The sequence below is a fragment of the Gopherus flavomarginatus genome, chromosome 2 (assembly GCF_025201925.1).
Source record: "Gopherus flavomarginatus isolate rGopFla2 chromosome 2, rGopFla2.mat.asm, whole genome shotgun sequence".
In the NCBI taxonomy this organism is placed as follows: domain Eukaryota; kingdom Metazoa; phylum Chordata; order Testudines; family Testudinidae; genus Gopherus; species Gopherus flavomarginatus.
In genome coordinates this window covers 92,096,570-92,117,994 of record NC_066618.1, presented here as the reverse complement: position 1 = coordinate 92,117,994, position 21,425 = coordinate 92,096,570, and the positions used below count along the sequence as shown (strand labels likewise).

The window sequence follows — 21,425 nt, the reverse complement described above, 5'->3', positions numbered from 1 at the left end:
CTCACTCCACCGAAGCCAATCTGGTGATGTGGGAAAAATTCCATCCCAGCCCCCTTTAAAGAGGAGTGACTAGCACAATGTCCACAGCAGGTCCTAACCCAACCCGATATTTGCCTCCACTAGGGGAGGGAGAGTGGGTGCTGCCTTGAATGCTGCGTGGAAAAAAGGAGCTTCCCATGCCAGGGCTTGCAACTTCCAACCTCACATTCCTGGGGAGTGAGTCAGCACCACAAAACTAACCACTATTCACCTTTTGCAGCAGTCTCTAACCTCACTCCCCATCCCCTCCAGCCATAAAGCACAGCTGCCCTCCCTCAGCAAGCCCAGCCAACATTTCCTTTAAAGAAATGCCCTATAATGCATTCTTGAACAATATTCTGGTTAGGAGGAGATTATTGAGAATCCAAAGAACTATAGCTCACCTACTAGAAGAAACAACTTAATATAGGCTTATGATTATCTTTCCCCCATTGGTTCTTTCTGTCCTTCTCTTACACACCTGATCATGAATTCTTTTCTCTTTTCCCAGCAATTGATTCTCAATCACCATCCTCCACTTCTTCCCATTCCAATGTGTTTATAGTGCCTCCCCTATCCCTTCTATGGCTTTAATGGTTTACTTTGTTACTCCATCCAGTGGATTTTAATTTATTCTTAGAGATTTTTTCCTTGCTAATTATGGTCTCTCACAGTGGGTTCAACTGATTCTTAAGGAGTCAGTCTCCTCATGGATTCTGTCCTTTACCTTCTAATGGATTCTGGAAGCACATCTCCTATTCAATATCAGCTGTTATAGCTTCTGAGACATTGGCTGGGCCTGTGAATCCATAATTTTTTGTAAAATCCAGAATAATACTTGCCAGAACAGTATAGTTGGCAGCTACAACTGTATAAGAAAATAGTGGAGAAAACTATGATATGGTTAAGTATGTCTATGGCCAAAGAAAATGCTGCATCAAATTTTTGGTTTACCAGTTTTGATAGTGTTGTTTATTTGAAATCTACAGCTTTCTGTATGGCAGAAATATAAAGTTGTTCTTTGAGTGTCCCTCTGGGTGCTTCAGTTCAGGGGCACATGCACCCTGTGCCTTTGATCAGAGATTTTTGGTAGTGTTGCCTGTCTGGCCTGCTCATGCGCCCTACAAATACTCCTGCCCCATACCCAGGCTATATAGGGCTGTGTGGGCAAGCAGCCTTCAGTTCCTTCTAGTGATGCTGGAATGAGGGGTGCTGCCACACCCCCTTCTTGAAGTACTAATAAACACCAAATACATTCCTTCAGCAGCACCTCCACTATAAAAATTGTTCCAACATGCTTGGTTCCTTCTCAGCTGCCTTCGGCCAGAATTGGAATTTACTGTGTGCCTGTTTTCTATTTAGAGTTATAGTATGTAGTTTAGTACTTTATAGGATACTTTATAGTTATTGGAACTGTTCTCGTTTTCTTTCTCCCCTCCAAAAATTTTTTTTTCTCATTCTGAGGAGTCCAAATTTTTTTCTTGAATATGAGATGCTGGGCTACGTGAGTTTTAAGAGGTGCCTCTCCTTTCGAGGAGCCATGCCTGTCAGTGAGGAATTTTCCCCTAAATTTGCGAATGAGACTTGGACTCTAAAGTGTCCAACAAAGTAGTCTTAGCTTTGGAACTTTTTGCCATTGCAGGCAACATGAAGTGAAGAAAATTCTGTTCTAAAGGACGACTCAGGCATCTTCTAGAGATTGAGGATTTTCTCATTACATGGACAAAGGGTCTTTCTCTATGGGTCTCCACCAACTCCATTGCTTTTAAAGGTTTTCACAAGATCAAGCACAACCAAGCCAGTGTCATTTTGATTACATCAACTTGGCCAAGACAAGTTTTGTTTCCTTACCTTGTCAGACTCGCCCTCTGTGCCAACTCCCCATCAATTCTTCACTGTCTCAGGATGTGGGTCAAACACTTCACCCCAATCTGAACATTCTGCAACACCAAGCATGGCTCTTCAGTGGCTCTCAAGATTAGAGGCATCCTGTTCAGCGGGAGTACAACATGTGCTATTAAATAGCAGGAAGAAATCTACAAGACGCACTTACCTCCAGAAATGGAGAAGATGTCATCTTTGGTGTAACCTCTGTTATCTTTCACCTGTGCAGTCATCTCTTTCCAGAATCTTGGATTATCGATTGGAATTGAAAACATCAAGTCTCTGAATTCCATCAAGGTTCACTTAGCATTAGTAACAGCTTTCTACTCACCATTAGGCGGTTTGTCAATTTCACACATCTGATCACAATGAGGTTCTTAAAGTCTTACAAACCTTTTTCCACAGATTAATGATCTACTCTGCTTTGGGATTTCAACCTTGTTTTTAACCATCCCATGAAACTGCCTTTTGAGCCACTAGCTACATGCTCTGTTACATTTGTCCATGAAGATAGTCTTTTTGGTGACCTTTGCTTCTGCACAAAGGGTTGGAGAGATTGGGGCTGTAATGCCAGGTCCTCCATTGAATTTGTTCTCCAAGGAGCAGGTATAATTACAACCCCCCTGCAAAATTTTTACCTGAGGTTTCTTCTATTTCATATAAACCAGACTATTTACTTTCCAGTTTTCTTTCCTAAACTGCATTATTCATTTACACAGGAAGCTATCTTCCATACGCTAGATGTTAAGAGGGCATTGGCCTTTTACTTGAACAGAACCAGAACGTTCAAGAAGTCCCCATGACTTTTTGTTTCTATTGAGGATAGGTCTAGGGAATACACTATCTCCCAAAGAGACTCCCTGGATGTATTATTGCATGTAATGGTTTGGCTGATGTTCAAACTCCCCTGCAAGTGATTGCAGTCTGTCTGTAGCCCTACTCAGAAAGGTTCCAGTTTCTGAGAGTTCTGCAAAGCTGCAACGTGGAGTTCAGTGCATACTTTTTCCAGCCATTATGCTTTGGTTCATGCTGCTAGATCAGATGCTGCAGTAGACAATGCAGTTCTCTCTTCAGTGCTGGACTCTGTTCTAAACCTCCTGTCTCCTTGACCTAAGCAGTCACTTGAAGTGGAGCACCCACAGGGACGCTACTCAAAGAAAGAGCGATTACTCACTTTGTGCAGAAACTGGAGTTCAAGATGTGTCTCCCTTTGGGTGCTCCACTACATTCCCTTCTTCCCCTTTGCTTTGGAGTTTCCTTTGTGGGACTTTGCAGTAGAGGAGGAACAGAGGGTGGTTCCCCGTACGGGTCTATACAGCCTCTGTTCGAGGTATAGCATGTGTAGTGTGCATGTGAAGGCCAAACAGGCACTGCTACCAAAAATCTGTGGTCAAAGGTACAGGGTGCATGTGGATCTGAAGTGGAGTACCCAAAGGAACACGCATCACAAAGAACTCCAGTTATTGGACAAGGTGAGTAACCTCTCCCTTTTTTTCCTCCTCAAAATTTCTTTACTACTTTGTCCACAGGATTCTGAGAGTCTGACTATCAGCATATATAAGTGACCTAGTAAAATAACTGGAAAGAATGAATAAAACATCAGGAATAGCATTTAAAAAAAATGAAAAAAAAATATCATTGGGGTCGAAATATATTCTATTCTTAAATATTTTAGTCCATGTAACTTACATTATCATAGTAGTTCACATTTGCTACCTTGCCATCATTTTAAATCTTTATTACTAACCTTTCTCAATACAGTTCTGTAAGCTGGGTCTCTAGCTTAGAGAGTTGCTGCATAGTATGTAGATACTGATATATTTAAAGAAAACCATGGTATTGCTGTCAGTTATCAATTATTTTATTTATACTATGTTGTATTTGAGAGAATTACTTGATGGTTTAGATATTTGGAGATGTTTTGTATTTTCTTATTTCAGGCATCTCTTGCACTGTGTTTCATTTTGATGTTTGGCAACTCAATGTTATTGACATCATATTATGCTGCCTCTTTAGCAGTTATCTGGGTAAGTTTTGGAAGAATTCATTTCAGATGCTTAGGAATGTATTTCTGCACTATTATCTATGGATTGGCGCATTAAATGGAGAATTGTAACTTTTCTAAATAGAAAATATTATACTTCCATGAGATTGATAAGTTTAGTCTTGGGAGAAGTGTTAATAAAGTCAGTAAAATGTTGACACATCAAAGCTTTGACATGAGAGAAACTCAACATGGACTTATACTTTTTCAGGTGTAAGGCTAAAACAATCATGTTTAACAGTCTACTAAAAGTTATTTATATGCTGGCAAATTTTGTAGAACATTTGACACACAAGCTATACGTGATGAACTGATTGGACTTTAAAATGAAAGCTGTGGCTTAAGTAAATTTCTGTTTGAAGCTTAAGCAGTATAAAAAAAAAAATCTTCAAATGGATACTTTTTCCAAAACTGCAAATAGAACAGAACAGAATGACCACTAACAGAAGCAACAATAATCAGAAATTGTTAGTCAATATGAAAACAGTCTTGGAAAGTTCACTCACTCAGGGCCACACTCCAAGGATTATTAAAATCATTAAAGGTTTGTCATCCAGTATCTTCCTCACCCCCTCTTTTTTACAGAAAAAACTCACCTAAGCAAATCATATACTTACTCCAGGAAGGAAGAAGACAAAATAATTGTTAATCAAGGCTAGTAGAAGGACACTAAAGAGAGCCTATTTCCACCTCAGTCTCTCTTGATGTTCCATCTTGGAAGCATGGAGGGTAGCCCAATGGCTACGTCTACACTACAGGATAAATTCGAATTAGCTTAAACCGATTTTATAGAACAGATATTATAAAGTCGATTGTGCGCGTCCACATTAGGCACATTAATTCGGTGGTGTGCGTCCATGGTCCAAGGCTAGCGTCGATTTCTGGAGCTGTGCACTGTGGGTAGCTACTGTAAAATAATGAGGCCAATAACATCAATTTGCGTCCATACTAACTCTAATCCGATATAGTAATATTGATTTTAGCGTTACTCCTCTCGTTTTGTAGGAGTACAGAAATCGATTTAAAGAGCCCTTTAAATCGTTATAAAGAGCAGTGTAGTGTGGACGGGTGCAGTGTGAAATCGATTTAACACTGTTAAAATCGGTTTAACAGCATAGTGTAGACCAGGCCAATGTCTCAGTCTTTTTATTTTAACTTTTTGTCTTAGATCTTTTCTGAGAAATAACGTAACTATACTATAGGGATGCTGAGCCATGCTCCTGGCTCCTTCGCTAGCTAGAAGCTAAAATATCTCTAGTTACAAGAAAGCCTGTCTGTTGTTTGACCATTTGTAATGAAATCTCAATGTCAGGTGGCCATTAGTCTGGTGTAGAGTAGGCTTCTTACAGCTCTTCAGTTAATGCCTCATTTCTGATTTTTATTGCTCGTAACATCCACTGATGGTAAGGGTTCTTGCTATCATAAGATGGTGAAGAGGGCATACAAGAGGAAAATTTAGAACTTAATAACAAATTTGTAACCTAGTAACACAATGTAGGGAAACTTAGTGATTCTGTGTTTAGTAATGTTTTTCTGTCATTCTACCTCATCTTCCCTTGGGGATTCTTTGTGTACATTTTTTATGCTGTAATTTAGTAATTATTCCTCACTTAGAAGTTTCTTGTTGCTGGTGAAAATAGCCAACCCTTCTGCGCTTGTATTGCCTTTGATATTTTTTCAGAAACTATGTAAAATAGATTGTCTCCCGGCAGAGAGAAGAGTGGCTCTAATTCAATGTATGGAAACTGCAATAATAAGAGTATCAGTTCTTCTGATATTCAGTCATGGGTTACATGGGTTTGAACTATAATTTTTAAGGATGTTCATGTGGTGACACGTCAAGCTCTGTATAAAAAAATCCTTTTTTTGCGTTACTGGAATATGATTGGAAATATTATAAAATAGGTGCATTAATTTTTAATTTTTTTAGGGTATTCTTGAATTGAGTCCAAAATTGCTGAAAATGAGTAGAAGAGAAGTCAGTTTATGGGTAAGGATTGATAAAATAACAGAATTTATCAGAAAAGAACTACCACTTATTGGTCGGCCAAATCAGGAAATTATCTGTATTACTGTATTTTTATGCAGTGAATATATGAGAACTGATCATTTGAAGTGATATTTTGAATATCAATTAGGAAAACTGACACAGAAAGGAATAAAAGTTAACAGAAGTTAAAAATACAGGAATTTTCTAATTAATTACAATTATTGACAAAATCCTAAGAATTGGACTGCTTAAACTAGGTTTATCTCCAAGACAGAATTATGGAAGGAAATTCCAATTCTGATTTAAAAAGCAGATTGTATGCCCTCTTATTTTAGAACTTCAGGGCAATATTGACAAAGTGAACTTAGTTTGAAAAACAGATCTGAACAGCAAATTTCTCCAGTGGATTGAAAGAATATGATAATAGTACAAGTTCACCGTCCTGGAGAGAATACCAGTGGAAAAGTATGATTTAAATATTGGCTCCTACCAGACTTGCAAAACAAAATAAACACAGTAAAATTCTGGAGAGGATACCATGATATAGGGGATTATTTACATATCTTAATCCCAATCTTAAAGGATGCTGGTTAGATTAAAAAATAACGGATGTAAATTCCTGTTACTTTGAGGCTAAAAAAAGTCCCAATTCTTATAACTGTAGCCAGTAAATGTTGTGATGGGTTCCACCTGGAACTGTGGTACCATTGAGCCCCCCTAACCCGCCATCTGGGCACCCGTTACACTGTACAGCTGCGACCAGCCTGCCAAACCCTCTCCCAGGCTTCAGCACACATACAGGTAGGGACACACCCAGCTGCAGTACATACAGATGGCTGTGATCAACTCTGCGTTGTGGGGGCTACAGCTAAGGAGCTGCTCAAGTGTCCATCTCCCTCTGGAGTGTAAACCCCAAATCATACCGTCTTGTGCTGCACACAGATCTGTAGAGCATAAGCTCATGAAATTTGCCCCCTCCCTCAATGTCGAGAGGAAATAGGCAACAGCTTTTTGCCCCAAGTTATGAGTCCCACATACTGGTTTGTGGTAAATCAAAAATGTGTTAACTACAAAAGATAGATTTTAAGTGATTATAAGGAATAGCAAACAGATCAAAGCAGGTTACCTAGCAAATAAACAAAAACGCAGTCTAAGCTTAATATACTAAAGAGGTTGGATATGAGTAGCAAATTCTTATCCTAAATGATGTTTCCAGCAGGTTGCGGAGATTCCAGAGGGACCAGCTGCACTTGCTTGCCGCTTAAAAACCCCAGATGTTACTTTCACAGGCTAAAAATTCCTTCAGCCTGGGTCCAGCACTTCCCCCAGTTCAGTACTTATTCCTCTAGTGTTTTCAAGAGTCATCTTTGGGGAGTCAGTGAAGAACCTTGATGATGTCACCCCCTGCCTTAAATAGCTTTTGCATATGCTTTGTCTCCAAGCGTCGTTCCCACACCAGTCAGTGGAAAAATACTGGTATTCCCAAGATGGAGTCCAGTACCAGATGACCTGGTCACATGACTCTGTAGGGTCCTAGCAGCCATGAGTCGGAGACTCTTTACAGTGTCCTCAGGAAGGCCTCCCATGGGAGATTAACCTCTTCTAAGGCCTATTATTTTCTTCTAATGGCCCATTAACCTTAATGGGCCCTTGCCAGCCAGCCATCTAGACTGAGTGTCTCTTGCCTAGGGAGCGTTCCCCAGGTGTAAACACATTTGTAATACAGATATATAGTCAATATTCCTAATTTCAGATGGAAAATGATACTTGCATATAAGAAGGATAATCATACTCAGTAAATCATAACTTTTCCACTGATATCTCACATGACCTATCTTGCATAAAATACATTGTGATTGTCTTAATCATATCATATAATCTCTATGAAGAATATGGGATGCAGTGTCACAAATGTATTTCATCCTTTTGAGAAATACCATCTCTAGAAAGGTAGTTAACAAGAAATACTTTTTAAAAATGGAAAGACACGCTACCTACATTAGATTAACAACTATTTCAGGAAAGATGAACAAAATGGGAGATATATATATATATATATATATATATATATATATCAATTTTTAAAATTACAATATGTATGCCTCAACTTGTAACTAGTCTGCCTCAATTCTGCTGTTTTCCATTAGCTTTTATATCATTCATCCTCTTTTAATACTTACACTGTTAACCATTATGTTAATGTTTTATAAAAAGTAGATAAAAATAAGTTTCTGGAAACCTCATTTCTGCTGACTATACTCTTTCCGTGATATTGTTTCAGTGCAGTAGGAGAGAAAAGGAAGTCTTAACTGTAGTGCTTGGGGCAACGTGCATAAAGCGGTACTAGATCTTTCAGTTTCAACAGGAAAAGATTTAATATTACTACTATGTTCTCTAATTATTGGAGTGTACCTTGAGTTACAAATCAAACTTCTTGTGATTCTGTTGCTTTATTCTTGACCCTTTCCTAACATACGAGAGAAATTTTCCCACTAACTGCACAACTTCAGTATGCTTTTTTTCTTCTGTTCTCCTTCAATCTGAATGTATCCTTTATTTATAGGCCATTGAAGGATTTGCTTGGTTATTTGGGACAATCACCTTGAAATATTTGACTTCTCTAATATTTGGAGTAGCTGATGATGTAAGTGCTGCTTTTTTAATGTTAGTCATTGTTAAAGGTTTTATTTTAGACAGTTATGTTGCTTCATATCTTATTTAATCCTTGAAATTTTTTTTTCTTCTCTGAGAAATAAAATATTTAAACTGCACAATATTTAAAATGCTTGCTGATTTATTATTCCATTTTCCTTTCTTCCTAAATGAAATGAACTTAAACGTTAAACCAAGCCAATAAACGAACGCTGTTACTTTTTGGTGAGCCAATGTAATGTTCCAAGAAATTGAGTTAGCATGGAAAAGTGAAACTTTGTTCAGCTCTTAACTGACCACCATTGTTGTAGGACTATGCATTTGCTAAGTAAAACTTTGGTACATGGCAAACAACTTAGTAAAACTGTCTTTGGAGTTTTAAAAAAATTTAGTGACTTCTTTTTAAAGACCTATTCGTGCTTTATGGGAAACCATGGGAAAAACTGAATTTATAAATTCTGCATTTAGATTACATTGTTCTGCACTCCTACTTTATCATTAAGAGGTTTTGCATGAAGATGGAATCTAAGCATTTACATTTTATCTATTTAGCATGTTTTGATCAGAAGCATTGAGGAAGAAAAAGAGAATGATGCTGTAACAAAACAGTACATTAAAATAACCAGCAAGTAACAAATTGGCAAACGTCATCCAGAGCTAGAATAAATTAACAATACAAAGAAGAGAGGAGATAGTAAGATTTATCTACATCTTCAAAAATAATGTTGAAGTTTTAGTTAAGATAATTGTGTCCCAAAGCCCTTATAAATGTTCTTAACATTTCTATTTTGGCTTTATTATCCTTTATTATATTATTTATTTGATATTGTATTGTCATGAGATTTCTAGGATTACTTGCACAGAAGTGGGAGAGGAATTATCACTCCAGGGTTTTATGATTTCCATAGCTATCCTCCAGGCATTTGGTACAGAAGCTGATTTAAATGATGGTTACAACCCACAGTTAGTAGTTCTGCAATTTCACACTTGAGTTCCTTCAGAACTCTTGGGTGAATACCAGCTTAGTTTATCAATTTGTTCCATAACCTCTTCTAATGACACCTCATTCTGCGACAGTGCCTCAGATTTGTTACCGAAAAAGAATGGCTTATGTTTGGGAATTTCCCTCACATCCTCAGCCGTGAAGACCAATGCAAAGAATTCATTTAGTTTCGCTGCAATGGCCTTATTGTCCTTGAGTGCTCCTCTTGCATCTTGATCATCCAGTGGCCCCACTGGTTGTTTAACAGGCTTCCTGATTCTGATGTACTCAAAAAAAATTTTGCTATTGCTTTTTGAGTCTTTGACTAACTGTTCTTCAAATTCTTTTTTGGCCTTCCGAATTATATTTTTACACTTCATTTGCCAGAGTTTATGCTCCTCTCTATTTTCCTCACTAGGATTTAACTTCCACTTTTTAAATGATGCCGTTTTGTCTCTCACTGCTGCTTTACTTCATTGTTTAGCCATGGAGGCACTTTTTTTGTTCTCTTACTGTGCTCTTTAATTTGAGGTATACATTTAAGTTGAGTCTCTGTTATGTTGTCTTTACAAAGTTTCCATGTAGCTTGCAGGGACTGCACTTTTGGCACTGCACCTTTTAATTTCTGTTGTGCTAGTTTCCTCATTTTTATGTAGTCCCCCTTTCTGAAATTTAAATGCTACAGTGTTGGTCTACTATGGAGGTTTCCCCACCACAGGGGGGTTGTTAAATTTAATTACATTATGGTCACTATTACCAGGCGGTCCAGCTATATTCACCTCTTGGACCAGATCGTGTGCTCCACTTAGGACTAAATCAAGAATTCTCTCTCTTCCTGTGGGTTCCAGGACTAGCTGCTCCAAGAAGCAGTCATTTAAGGCGTCAAGAAATTTCTCTCTACACCCTTTCCTGAGCCTGAGGTGACATGTACCCAGTCAATATGGGGATAATTGAAATCTCCATTATTATTGAGTTTTTTATTTTTATAGCCTCTCTAATCTTCCTGAGCATTCCGCAGTCACCATCAGCCGCCTGGTCAGGTGGTCAGTAATATATCCCTACAGCTGTATTCTTATTATTAGAGCATGGAATTACTGTCCATAGAGATTCTGTGGTTCAGTTTGGTTCATTTAAGATTTGTATTTCATTTGATTCTATGCTTCCTTTCATATATAGTGCCACTCCCCCACCAGCGTGGCCTGTTCTGTCCTTCCGATTTATTTTGTACCCTGGTATTACTGTGTCCCATTTATTATCCTCATTCCATCAAGTTTCTGTGATAAGTATTATATCAATATCCTCATTTAATACGAGGAACTCTAGTTCACCCACCTTATTAATTAGACTTCTAGCATTTGTATATAAGCACTTTAAAAACTTGTCACTTTTTAGCTTTCTGCCATTGCATGATGTAATTGAATGGGACTCTTTTTCATTTGATTGTTTTTCATCCTACCCATATTTTATCATTTTCCATCCTCTCATCTTTACTAGTACATAGAGAATCTCCATTAATAGATCCTCCCCTAAGGGATGCCTCTGTCTGAGCCACGTGCTCCTCCGCACCTTTTGGCTTTCCCCCAACCCTTAGTTTAAAAACTGCTCTATGAGCTTTTTAATTTGAAGTGCCAGCAATCTGATTCCAGTTTTGTTTAGGTGGAGCCCATCTTTCCTGTATAGGCTCCCACTTTTCCAAAAGTTTCCCCAATTCCTAATAAATCTAAACCCCTCCTCCCCACACCATCGTCTCATCTACGTATTGAGACCCTGCAGTTCTGCTTGTCTAACTGGCCCTGCTCATGGAACTGGAAGCATTTCGGAGAATGCTACCATGGAGGTCCTGGACTTCAGTCTCTTACCTAGCAGCCTAAATATGGCCTCCAGGACCTCTCTCCTATCCTTCCCTATGTCATTAGTACCTACATGTACCACGACCACCAGCTCCTCCCCAGCACTACACATAAGTCTATCTAGATGTCTCAAGAGATCCGCAACCTTTGCACCAGGCGGGCAAGTCACCATGCGGTTGTCCCGATCATTGCAAACCCAGCTAACTATGTTTCTAATGATCGAATCCCCCATGACTATTACCTGTCTCTTCCTAATAACTGGAGTTCCCTCCCCCGGAGAGGTATCCTCAGTGAGAGAAGGTACTGCAACATCATCTGGAAGGAGAGGCCCAACTATGGGATCATTTCCCTCTGCTCTAGTTGGATGTTCTCCTTCCCTGCACCTTTCATCCTCTTCAACAACACAGAGGCTGTCAGACTGGGGGTGGGACCATTCTACTGTGTCCCAGAAAGTCTCATCTATGTAGCTTGGTGTCCCTTGGCTCCTCTAGTTCAGCCGCCCTGGTCTCCTGCCCGTGCAAGGTCTCCGAGGGCCAGGAGCTCCTTGCACCGAATGCACACATACGCCATCTGCCCACAGGGCAGGTAATCGTACATGCAGTATTGGGTGCAATAAACTGGATAGACCCCACTCTGTTATTGGTCTTGTGCCTGCATTCTCTTTTTACTCCTGCAACTCAGTCCTTAGTTGATGTTTTTGTTTTTATCGGGGTGTTTTTGGCTTTAAATTTAAAGAATGTTGTATATCTAGCCCCCCCCGACACACACACTTCCCCCTCTAAACTCCCTCGCAAAACTCCCCTGTTAGCTGCTCCTGTTCCCTAGCTCCTCTGGTTGCTTAAGAGCAGGCTTTTTAAAGCCCTGGTCTTCCTGATTAGCTCCACGCCCTGGTTAAGGGTTGATGAGTGCAAAAGGGCTTAGGGATCAAAGCCTCTTTAAGAAGCTCTTAGTCTACTTTAGGAGGCTGCTAGGCTCAGCACATGGTCCCCCAAACAAACAGACCATGTGGTATATTTCAGTCAAGCAGCAAGCACACCACAAACACACAGACTACAGACAACAAACTTCAAACACACAGACTACAGACAACAAACTTACCCCAAGGGTCACGTAATTGTTCCTCCTTCATCCAGAGAACTCCCTTGCAAAGCTCCTCTGTTAGCCGCTCCTGTTTGCTAGCGATGTATTCCAAGATGTTCACAGGTACTAGATGGAGAGAGAAGATAAGAAGCAGGTATCCCCTAAGTATGAATATGCAAAGCTCTTGATAAACCACAGTTACCTGGTAATCAACTTTTTTCTTGTAATCTTCTGCTGTATGTATTTGAGCAAACCTAACATTTTTGAACCTGCAAATCTCATTTAATCTGTCCAAATAATGACTTGGTGCATTTACACTTGTACTATTAATAGTTTTTGTTGAACTAAATAGGAAAATGTTTGTTTATGAAAAAAGCACTTTGTTACAGCATATGAGATCAACTTCTTATTTACTGATGTTTTTTGCTTTATATTTCCTACCAGGCGCATATAAGTAACCTGCTAAAATCAAAATTTATTGGCTACAAGGATTTTGATACGTTAATGTACACCTGTGCTGCAGAGTTTGACTTCATGGAAAAAGAGGTAACTTATTAAAAATTAATTTACAAAAGAGAGAACTTGTTTATATTTTACCTCAACTGTGATTGCTTTTACCAACAAATCTGAGAACTGTTTGCTGTCATTGTAAGACTTTTGTTTCCACATTCGAGTGGAGCTAGATTTTCGTGACGTTAGAAATAGGAAGTGTATGATTTCAGACTTGAAGGAGCTCTTAGATTTGGATGCGAGAGTAAGTACTGTATAAGGACAGATTCTTTAAGTTTTGAGATACTACTTGTTTTATATAATTAGCAATACATAACAAAAATGTTGAGATAAAAAGTAGGTGAGAACCATATCTTGAGGTCCAATGTCTTGTGGTTTGTCTGCGCAGAGAATCACTTTGGCTGGACGAGTAAAAATGCTTTTAGGGCCATTAAACTTGTCTTGGTGCAGTCATAAATTTATGAATGTTAAAAAATGAATTGGCGAGTGTTTGAGATGATCCACAATTTAGTTCCAGCCTTATGACTGATAACTAAAGAAAATAAGCTAGAGATAAGATTGAAGCCTCCAAAAAGATGCTAAAGGCAGTTGTAAAGTAGAAATTGAAAAGAACTTATGTAATGTTAATGTCTAACCTTACTTAAACATAGGGGGACTAATTTATAAATGCTGTATCAGTGTTATGAGTACTAATTAGGTAGCAGGATGGGGCTTGATGTCTTGAATCTCCTTTCAGCTCACCTTGTTTTTGCTATATGTTGAAATTTAAATCTACCCAGAGGAAAAATATTTCAGATATAAAGCATGGTAGCTTTCAGAGTGAGAATGGTAGTAAATTAAAACTAAATTTGAAGGAAATAAAAGTTTCTTTGCATTTCAGACTCCAATAAGATACACAAAGACGTTACTACTTCCCGTTGTTCTTGTGGTTTTTGGGATAATCACCAGGAAGGTAAGTGATTTATTTAGTGAGTTAACTAGTTCCTCTTTTGGTGGTGTACTGAGGAGAGCAGTAAATTCTTCTTCGAGTGATTGCTCACATCCATTCCAGTTAGGTGTGCGCGCCGCGCGTGCACGTTCGTCGGAAACTTTTTTTACCCTAGCAACTCCAGTGGGCCGGCAGGTCGCCCCCTGGAGTGGCGCCGCCATGGCGCCCAATATATATCCCTGCCGGCCCACCCGCTCCTCAGTTCCTTCTTACCGCCGTGTCGGTCGTTGGAACTGTGGAGCGCGGCATAGCTGTCCTCCACGTCCCTAGCTCTCCTTGTTCTCTATCGTTATCTCTATTGTAGTTGTTAATTAGATTGTTAAGTGTAGATAGTGGTAGTTAAGTGATAAGTAGTTTGTAAATAGTTCTTCGCCGGGGGCTTAGCCCTTCCCGGCACCCGGCACCGGGCTCATGCCTGGTTCGCCGGGCTTCAAGCAGTGTGCGGCCTGCAAGAAGCCCATGCCTACCAGCGATCCCCACGACGCGTGCCTGAAGTGCCTGGGGGAATCGCACAGATCCGACAAGTGCCGCATCTGCAAGGCTTTTAAGCCAAGGACTAAGAAGGAGAGGGATCAAAGGCTCCGGACTCTCCTTATGGAGGCGGCACTTGACCCGGCGGCTTCGCAGGCCGGGATGTCGGCGCCGGCACTGGATCGCACCGGCACCGAGAAGACTCCCCGGCACCGACCTTCTCCGGCACCGGGGACAGAGCCTAGGCCGTCGAAGTCCATTACTCCGGCCAGGCAGACCCGAGTGGAGCGCCCGGCCTCAACATCGGCCGCGGCGCCGCCGGCACCGTCGACTCCGGGCCCGGCGGGTCCGTCGAGTCCGGTGCCGCCAAGCTCCCCCATGACATCTGGGGTCGAGATAGTGGTGCCATCCACACCAGAGACCTTCGCCTCGGCACGGGACCTCATAGCCATGACCGAGCCCACTCAGCTACCACCCCCGGTACCTCCGGTGCGGGTCGTGTCCAGAGGCAAGCCTATGATGTCGGCACTGTCTCGGGACTCACGTTCTCGATCCAGGTCCCGACGTCACGGTCGCTCCAGATCCCGCCGCCGCTCGCAGTCCCGGCACCGCTCCCCTCAGCGGTACCGGTCGCACTCGCGGCGCCGGTCGACATCGAGACGATCGCGGTCAGACTCCAGCCGCCGTTACTGGCACCGCGATTCCAGGAGCCGATCCAGACATTCGCCGCACCGGTCGACCTCCCGGCGCCGAGCTGGTGGCAGGTCCCGGTCCCGGTCGACCTCCCGGCACCGAACCGGTGGCAGGTCCCGATCCCGGCACCGAAGCGGCGCCCGGTACCGGTCCAGATCCCGGCACCGTGACAGAACCCGGTCCCGGTCCCGGCACCGATACGACTCCCGGCACCGGTCCCCGGCACCGAGACGATCGCCCGTGCCGGCCCGCGCGGACCCTTACCATCCAGGGTCCGCCCCGCCATGGCCCTCTAGACAGCCGTCCGTGTCTTCATTAACGGACAGTGGGTACGCGCTGGGCACCGACCGGCAGGCGGCGCTGTTCAGTGAGCCTCCACAGCAGGACCAAGGCCCGCAGCAATGGGGTTTCTGGACACCCTGGGCATATCATCAGGCCCAGGGCCCCCAACAGCTCCCTGCTAGGCCGGCGACTGCGGAGCGCAGGGCACCTGAAGCCTCGTTGTCTCGCCCCTCTCCCTCCCCGGATGGGGAGGAAGGGTCCAAGCATCAAGACTCCGCTTTGGCTCCTGAGGCAGAGGCGAGGGCCGAGGGAGACCCCCCATTAGACACTCTCTTGCCGGGGGTCTCCTCATCCTCCTCCCCTGATGAAGCGGTGGCTGGGACCTCCTCCAACAGCCCCCCCCCGCTGGACCTCAGGGCGCACCAGGACCTCCTCAGGCGAGTAGCCCAAAATCTGAGTCTGCAAGCCGAGGAGGTCTCGGAGGTAGAGGACCCTATTGTGACCATCCTCTCGGCAGACACTCCCACCAGGGTCGCCCTGCCGTTCATACGAACCATCCAGGCCAACGCCAACACCATCTGGCAGTCTCCGGCCTCCATTCCTCCCACTGCGAAGGGCGTCGAGAGGAAGTACATGGCTCCTTCTAAGGGCTACGAGTACCTCCACGTACACCCGACTCCGTGTTCCCTGGTGGTCCAATCCGTCAACGATAAAGAGCGTCACGGCCAGGAGGCTCCAGCCCCCAAATCCAGGGAGGCCAGGCGGATGGATCTCCTCGGCCGTAAGGTGTACTCGGCTGGGGCGCTGCAGCTCAGGGTCTCCAACCAGCAGGCCCTGTTAAGCAGATACGCCTTCAACTCCTGGGTGGCAGCAGATAAATTCAAGGAGCTGCTGCCACAAGATGCTCGTCAGGAGTTTACGGCCATCTTAGAGGAAGGCAAGAAGGTCGCACGCACGTCCTTGCAAGCCTCTTTGGACGCTGCGGATTCGGCTGCCCGTACCCTCGCGTCGGGTGTAACAATGCGTCGCCTCTCCTGGCTGCAGGTTTCCGGCCTTCCGCCGGAGCTCCAGCACACTATACAGGACCTTCCTTTCGAAGGCCAAGGATTATTCTCGGACAAGACAGACCCCAGACTCAAGAGTCTGAAAGACAACCGAGTCATCATGCGGTCACTTGGGATGCACACACCAGTGACGCAACGCAGACCCTTCCGGCCGCAGCAACAACAACAACAGCGCAGGCCGTATTCCCAGTTCCGCCAGCGGCAGGACCTTAACAGGCGCCGCGGCAGGAACGGAAGGCGCAGGCACTCGGGGAACCAAGGGGGGCAAAACCAAGGCTCCTCTAAGCCCCCGCCTGGACCCAAGCCTTCATTTTGAAGGTGCGCCCGAGGGCGCAGTAACAGTTTCCCCAATGGATCCTTTCCCCCCGTTTTCCAACCGCCTTTCGTTTTTCCTCCCAGCGTGGTCCCTAATAACATCAGACGGCTGGGTCTTACGCACGGTGCAGTCGGGATACCGCCTGCAGTTTGTTTCATTTCCTCCTCCCCGCCCCCCTTCCTCGTCCCTCTTCAGGGACCCCTCTCACGAGCAATTCCTTCGGCAGGAGGTGCAGACGCTCCTCGGCAAAGGAGCTATAGAGGCGGTGCCGGAGAACGAGAAAGGCAAGGGGTTTTATTCCCGCTACTTTCTGATCCCCAAGGCCAAGGGAGGCCTCAGGCCTATCCTCGACCTGCGAGAGCTCAACAAGTACCTGGTGAAGTTGAAGTTCCGCATGGTTTCCTTGGGGACCATTATCCCATCCCTGGATCCGGGAGACTGGTACGCCGCCCTCGACATGCAGGACGCGTATTTTCACATTGCTATCTGGCCACCCCACAGACGTTTCCTTCGCTTCGTTGTGGGGTCTCTGCATTACCAATTTGCAGTCCTCCCATTTGGCTTGTCCACGGCCCCGAGAGTGTTTACGAAATGCATGGCAGTTGTTGTGGCGCAGCTTCGGCGCAGTCGTATCCACGTGTTCCCGTATCTGGACGATTGGTTGATTCGGGGCACGTCGGAACAACAAGTCTGCAGCCATGTCCGTGTGATCACCGACATGTTCGCCACTCTGGGCCTCTTGGTGAACACAGACAAGTCCACCCTGGCCCCCACACAAAGGGTGGAATTCATCGGGGCCGTCCTGGACGCCACTGTGGGCAGGGCCTTGCTGCCATTGCAGCGGTTCCAGGCCTTGTCGGCAATCGTGCAACGACTACAGACAGCCCCCTTGACGTCAGTGAGGACGTGCCTAACCCTGTTAGGCCACATGGCGGCCTGTACTTTCGTGACCAATTACGCTCGGCTCCGCATGAGGCCACTCCAGTTGTGGCTCATCAGTCATTACAGACCGACAAGACAGCCACTAGATATGTTAATCACGATCCCCCAGAGGGTCTTAGATTCTCTCGGCTGGTGGCTGGACCAGTCAGTGTTGTGTGCGGGTCTCCCCTTCCACCCATCTCAGCCCTCGGTGTCCCTAACAACAGATGCCTCAGATCTCGGCTGGGGGGCCCACGCAGGGACCCTGAGAACGCAGGGCCTGTGGTCCCAGGAGGAGGTGGGGCTACACATCAACATGCGGGAGTTGAGAGCGGTCCGTCTTGCTTGTCAAACTTTCTGTCATCAGCTCCAGGGTCGTTGTGTCGCGGTGTTCACCGACAACACGACGACCATGTATTATATCAACAAGCAGGGCGGCACCAGATCCTCCTCCCTGTGCCACGAGGCGATACGACTCTGGGACTTTTGTGTAGCCCACTCCATTCACCTCATGGCTTCCTTCCTCCCCGGAGTACGGAACACGCTGGCGGATCGATTGAGCAGATCCTTCCTGTCACACGAGTGGTCCCTTCGCCCAGACGTCGCCCTCTCCATCTTCCGGAGGTGGGGTTATCCCCGGGTGGACCTCTTCGCGTCCAAGGGGAACAGGAAGTGCCAAGCGTTCTGCTCCTTTCAGGGCAGGGAGCCCGGGTCGATAGCGGATGCCTTCCTCATCCAGTGGTCGACCCACCTGTACTATGCGTTTCCCCCATTCCCGTTGGTCCACAGGGTCCTTCTGAAGGTGCGCAGGGACAGGGCTCACGTGATCATGGTAGCCCCGGCATGGCCCAGACAGCACTGGTACCCCATGCTGCTGGACCTGACCATAGCCGACCCAGTTCCCCTGCCCCTTCATCCGGACCTGATTACCCAGGAGCACGGGACCCTCTGTCACCCGGACCTGCAGTCGCTGCACCTAGCGGCGTGGCTCCTGCGTGGCTGACTGGCTCTGAGCTGCGCTGTTCCACGCCGGTGAGGGAGGTGCTCTTGGGCAGCAGGAAGCCGTCCACAAGAGCGACATATTTGGCCAAATGGAAGCGCTTCTCCTATTGGTGCGTGGAGAGAAATCTCCGCCCTATGGAAGTTTCAGTAGCCGACATCTTAGACTACATTTGGTCCCTCAAAGGGCAAGGTCTGGCCATATCGTCGTTACGAGTCCACCTAGCAGCTATCTCCACCTTTCACCCGGGTGCGGATGGTCGCTCTGTTTTTTCCCACCCGACGGTGTCTAGATTCCTTAAGGGGCTGGAACGTTTATACCCTAACGTCCGTCCCCCTGCTCCAACCTGGGATCTTAACCTGGTGTTGTCCCGGCTCATGGGGCCCCCCTTTGAGCCGTTAGCTACTTGCTCCCTGCTTTACCTCTCTTGGAAGACGGCCTTTCTAGTAGCTATCACCTCAGCTAGACGGGTGTCGGAACTCCGGGCTCTTGTGGTAGACCCCCCATATACGGTCTTCCACAAGGACAAGGTGCAGCTGAGACCACACCCTGCTTTTCTCCCCAAGGTGGTCTCAGCCTTCCACGTCAACCAAGAGATATTCCTCCCGGTTTTTTTCCCGAAACCTCACTCCTCAGGCAGGGAGCAGCAGCTCCACTCGCTTGATGTCCGTAGGGCTCTCGCGTTTTACGTGGAGAGGACTAAGCCCTTCCGCAAATCCCCCCAGCTTTTCGTGGCGGTAGCGGACCGCATGAAAGGGCTTCCTATCTCCTCCCAGAGGTTATCCTCATGGGTAACGTCCTGTATCAGGACCTGCTATGACTTGGCCCACGTCCCTACGGGCCGTGTGACTGCGCATTCTACCAGGGCGCAGGCGTCGTCGCTGGCTTTCCTTGCCCGTGTGCCCATCCAGGAAATCTGTCGGGCAGCGACCTGGTCATCGGTCCACACCTTTGCTTCCCACTACGCCCTGGTCCAGCAGTCTAGAGAGGATGCGGCCTTCGGATCTGCTGTGCTCCATGCCGCGACTTCTCGCTCCGACCCCACCGCCTAGGTATGGCTTGGGATTCACCTAACTGGAATGGATGTGAGCAATCACTCGAAGAAGAAAAGATGGTTACTCACCTTTGTAACTGTTGTTCTTCGAGATGTGTTGCTCACATCCATTCCACACCCGCCCTCCTTCCCCACTGTCGGAGTCGCCGGCAAGAAGGAACCGAGGAGCGGGTGGGCCGGCAGGGATATATATTGGGCGCCATGGCGGCGCCACTCCAGGGGGCGACCTGCCGGCCCACTGGAGTTGCTAGGGTAAAAAAAGTTTCCGACGAACGTGCACGCGCGGCGCGCACACCTAACTGGAATGGATGTGAGCAACACATCTCGAAGAACAACAGTTACAAAGGTGAGTAACCGTCTTTTCATTCAAATGAGGAAGAGCTAGGTAAATTAGAGTAGAAATGATAGCCAGATTTTTTTTTTTTTTTTTTTTTAATAAATGCTGTACTGTCTTCTGTATGATATGGTTCACTGACCTGATCCTGCACCTCCTGAAATGAATACCAAAACTTCAGTTTTGCCTTATAAAAATCATACCTGTAGAAACACCCATTTAAAAATTAGTGGCTAGTTTTTAACACATAATATACATTTAGGACTAATTTCCCCTTCCTTATGTACCCCTTTTATTTTGGGGCCTTGTGGGACCTTTATAGTTGGGTGGGGCCAGAGTTATTCCTAATTGTCCTGTTCAACTTGAATATTTTTATTCTAAACAATTTAAAAATGAAATTTTATGACAAATGTACTGTAGTTCTGTTTTGCACTTATTCTGTACCTGATTGACAGACTATATAACTGTTTTTTGTTATTGTATATTGCATTATGTGTAAAACGTTGCAGTTTAATTTACTCAAGAACAGATAGGCTAGATGCAGGCTGCTTGTCTAATAAGAATTATTTGTTGGCATGTATATCTAAAACATATTGAATGAAAACTACCTTTACTAGTTTTAACCGTACCCTCTCGAGCCCTCTTAATTTAATTTTAGAATTTTGAAATGTTCAGAGATGCTTTAGAAAGATGCTAATTTGTCATATTTTGTTAACTTTCTTTCTGTTAACAGGCAATTAAATATATTGTGTGGGTTTTATCTCAGAAAGACCTCTGTGAACGGTAAATATTACCTTTAAGATGTTAAACTTAATGATGATCTTTGAGTGGCTCTCCATATTCCCTCTTATAGTACTGTGCTGCCTAGTGGTGCCTAAAGATAGAACCTTCTCCCAATAGTGTCCATTAGTGTCCTTCCTATCTCTCCTCCCATATCTCTGAACATTCTGAGGGCAAGGCCATATAAGGATGTGCAGCATCCTCTACCACTTCAGTTCCTTACAACCATGTGCCTGGATGGAAATGAATGATTTCATCCTTTCGGATCTGGCACTCCATGAGTGTGTGTTGTTAGTTGTTTAGTGATTTGTGTAGGTAAGTATTTAGTTTGTTAGTATCTTAATTCCAGGTTATAGTGGAACTGAAGAGGATAGAACTGAGAATGAAGCGGTATGTTTCATGCCCTGCTGTTTTCCCAGCATAAGACGTTAGGTGCCTGTAGTACCAGGGAGAGAGCCATTCTCCTTCTGGATGTTGCATCTGCCTGACTTTTACACTCTGAGCTTACCAGG

At 44.8% G+C, this 21,425-nt stretch overlaps 1 protein-coding gene across 3 annotated transcripts in view; it reads left to right on the top strand.

The window, feature by feature from the left end:
- The window catches only part of DPY19L1 (dpy-19 like C-mannosyltransferase 1), a 113,899-nt gene that overhangs the window by 51,130 nt on the left and 41,344 nt on the right, over positions 1–21,425 (top strand). For 2 of the 3 annotated variants that reach the window (XM_050937972.1, XM_050937970.1), the window contains exons 12-17: positions 3,843–3,929; positions 5,877–5,936; positions 8,500–8,580; positions 12,945–13,046; positions 13,891–13,962; positions 20,867–20,916. In XM_050937972.1, coding sequence (XP_050793929.1) covers positions 3,843–3,929; positions 5,877–5,936; positions 8,500–8,580; positions 12,945–13,046; positions 13,891–13,962; positions 20,867–20,916 — 452 coding nt within the window. The remainder of the gene's footprint in view (positions 1–3,842; positions 3,930–5,876; positions 5,937–8,499; positions 8,581–12,944; positions 13,047–13,890; positions 13,963–20,866; positions 20,917–21,425) is intronic. The other variant, XM_050937971.1, reaches the window with a different exon arrangement.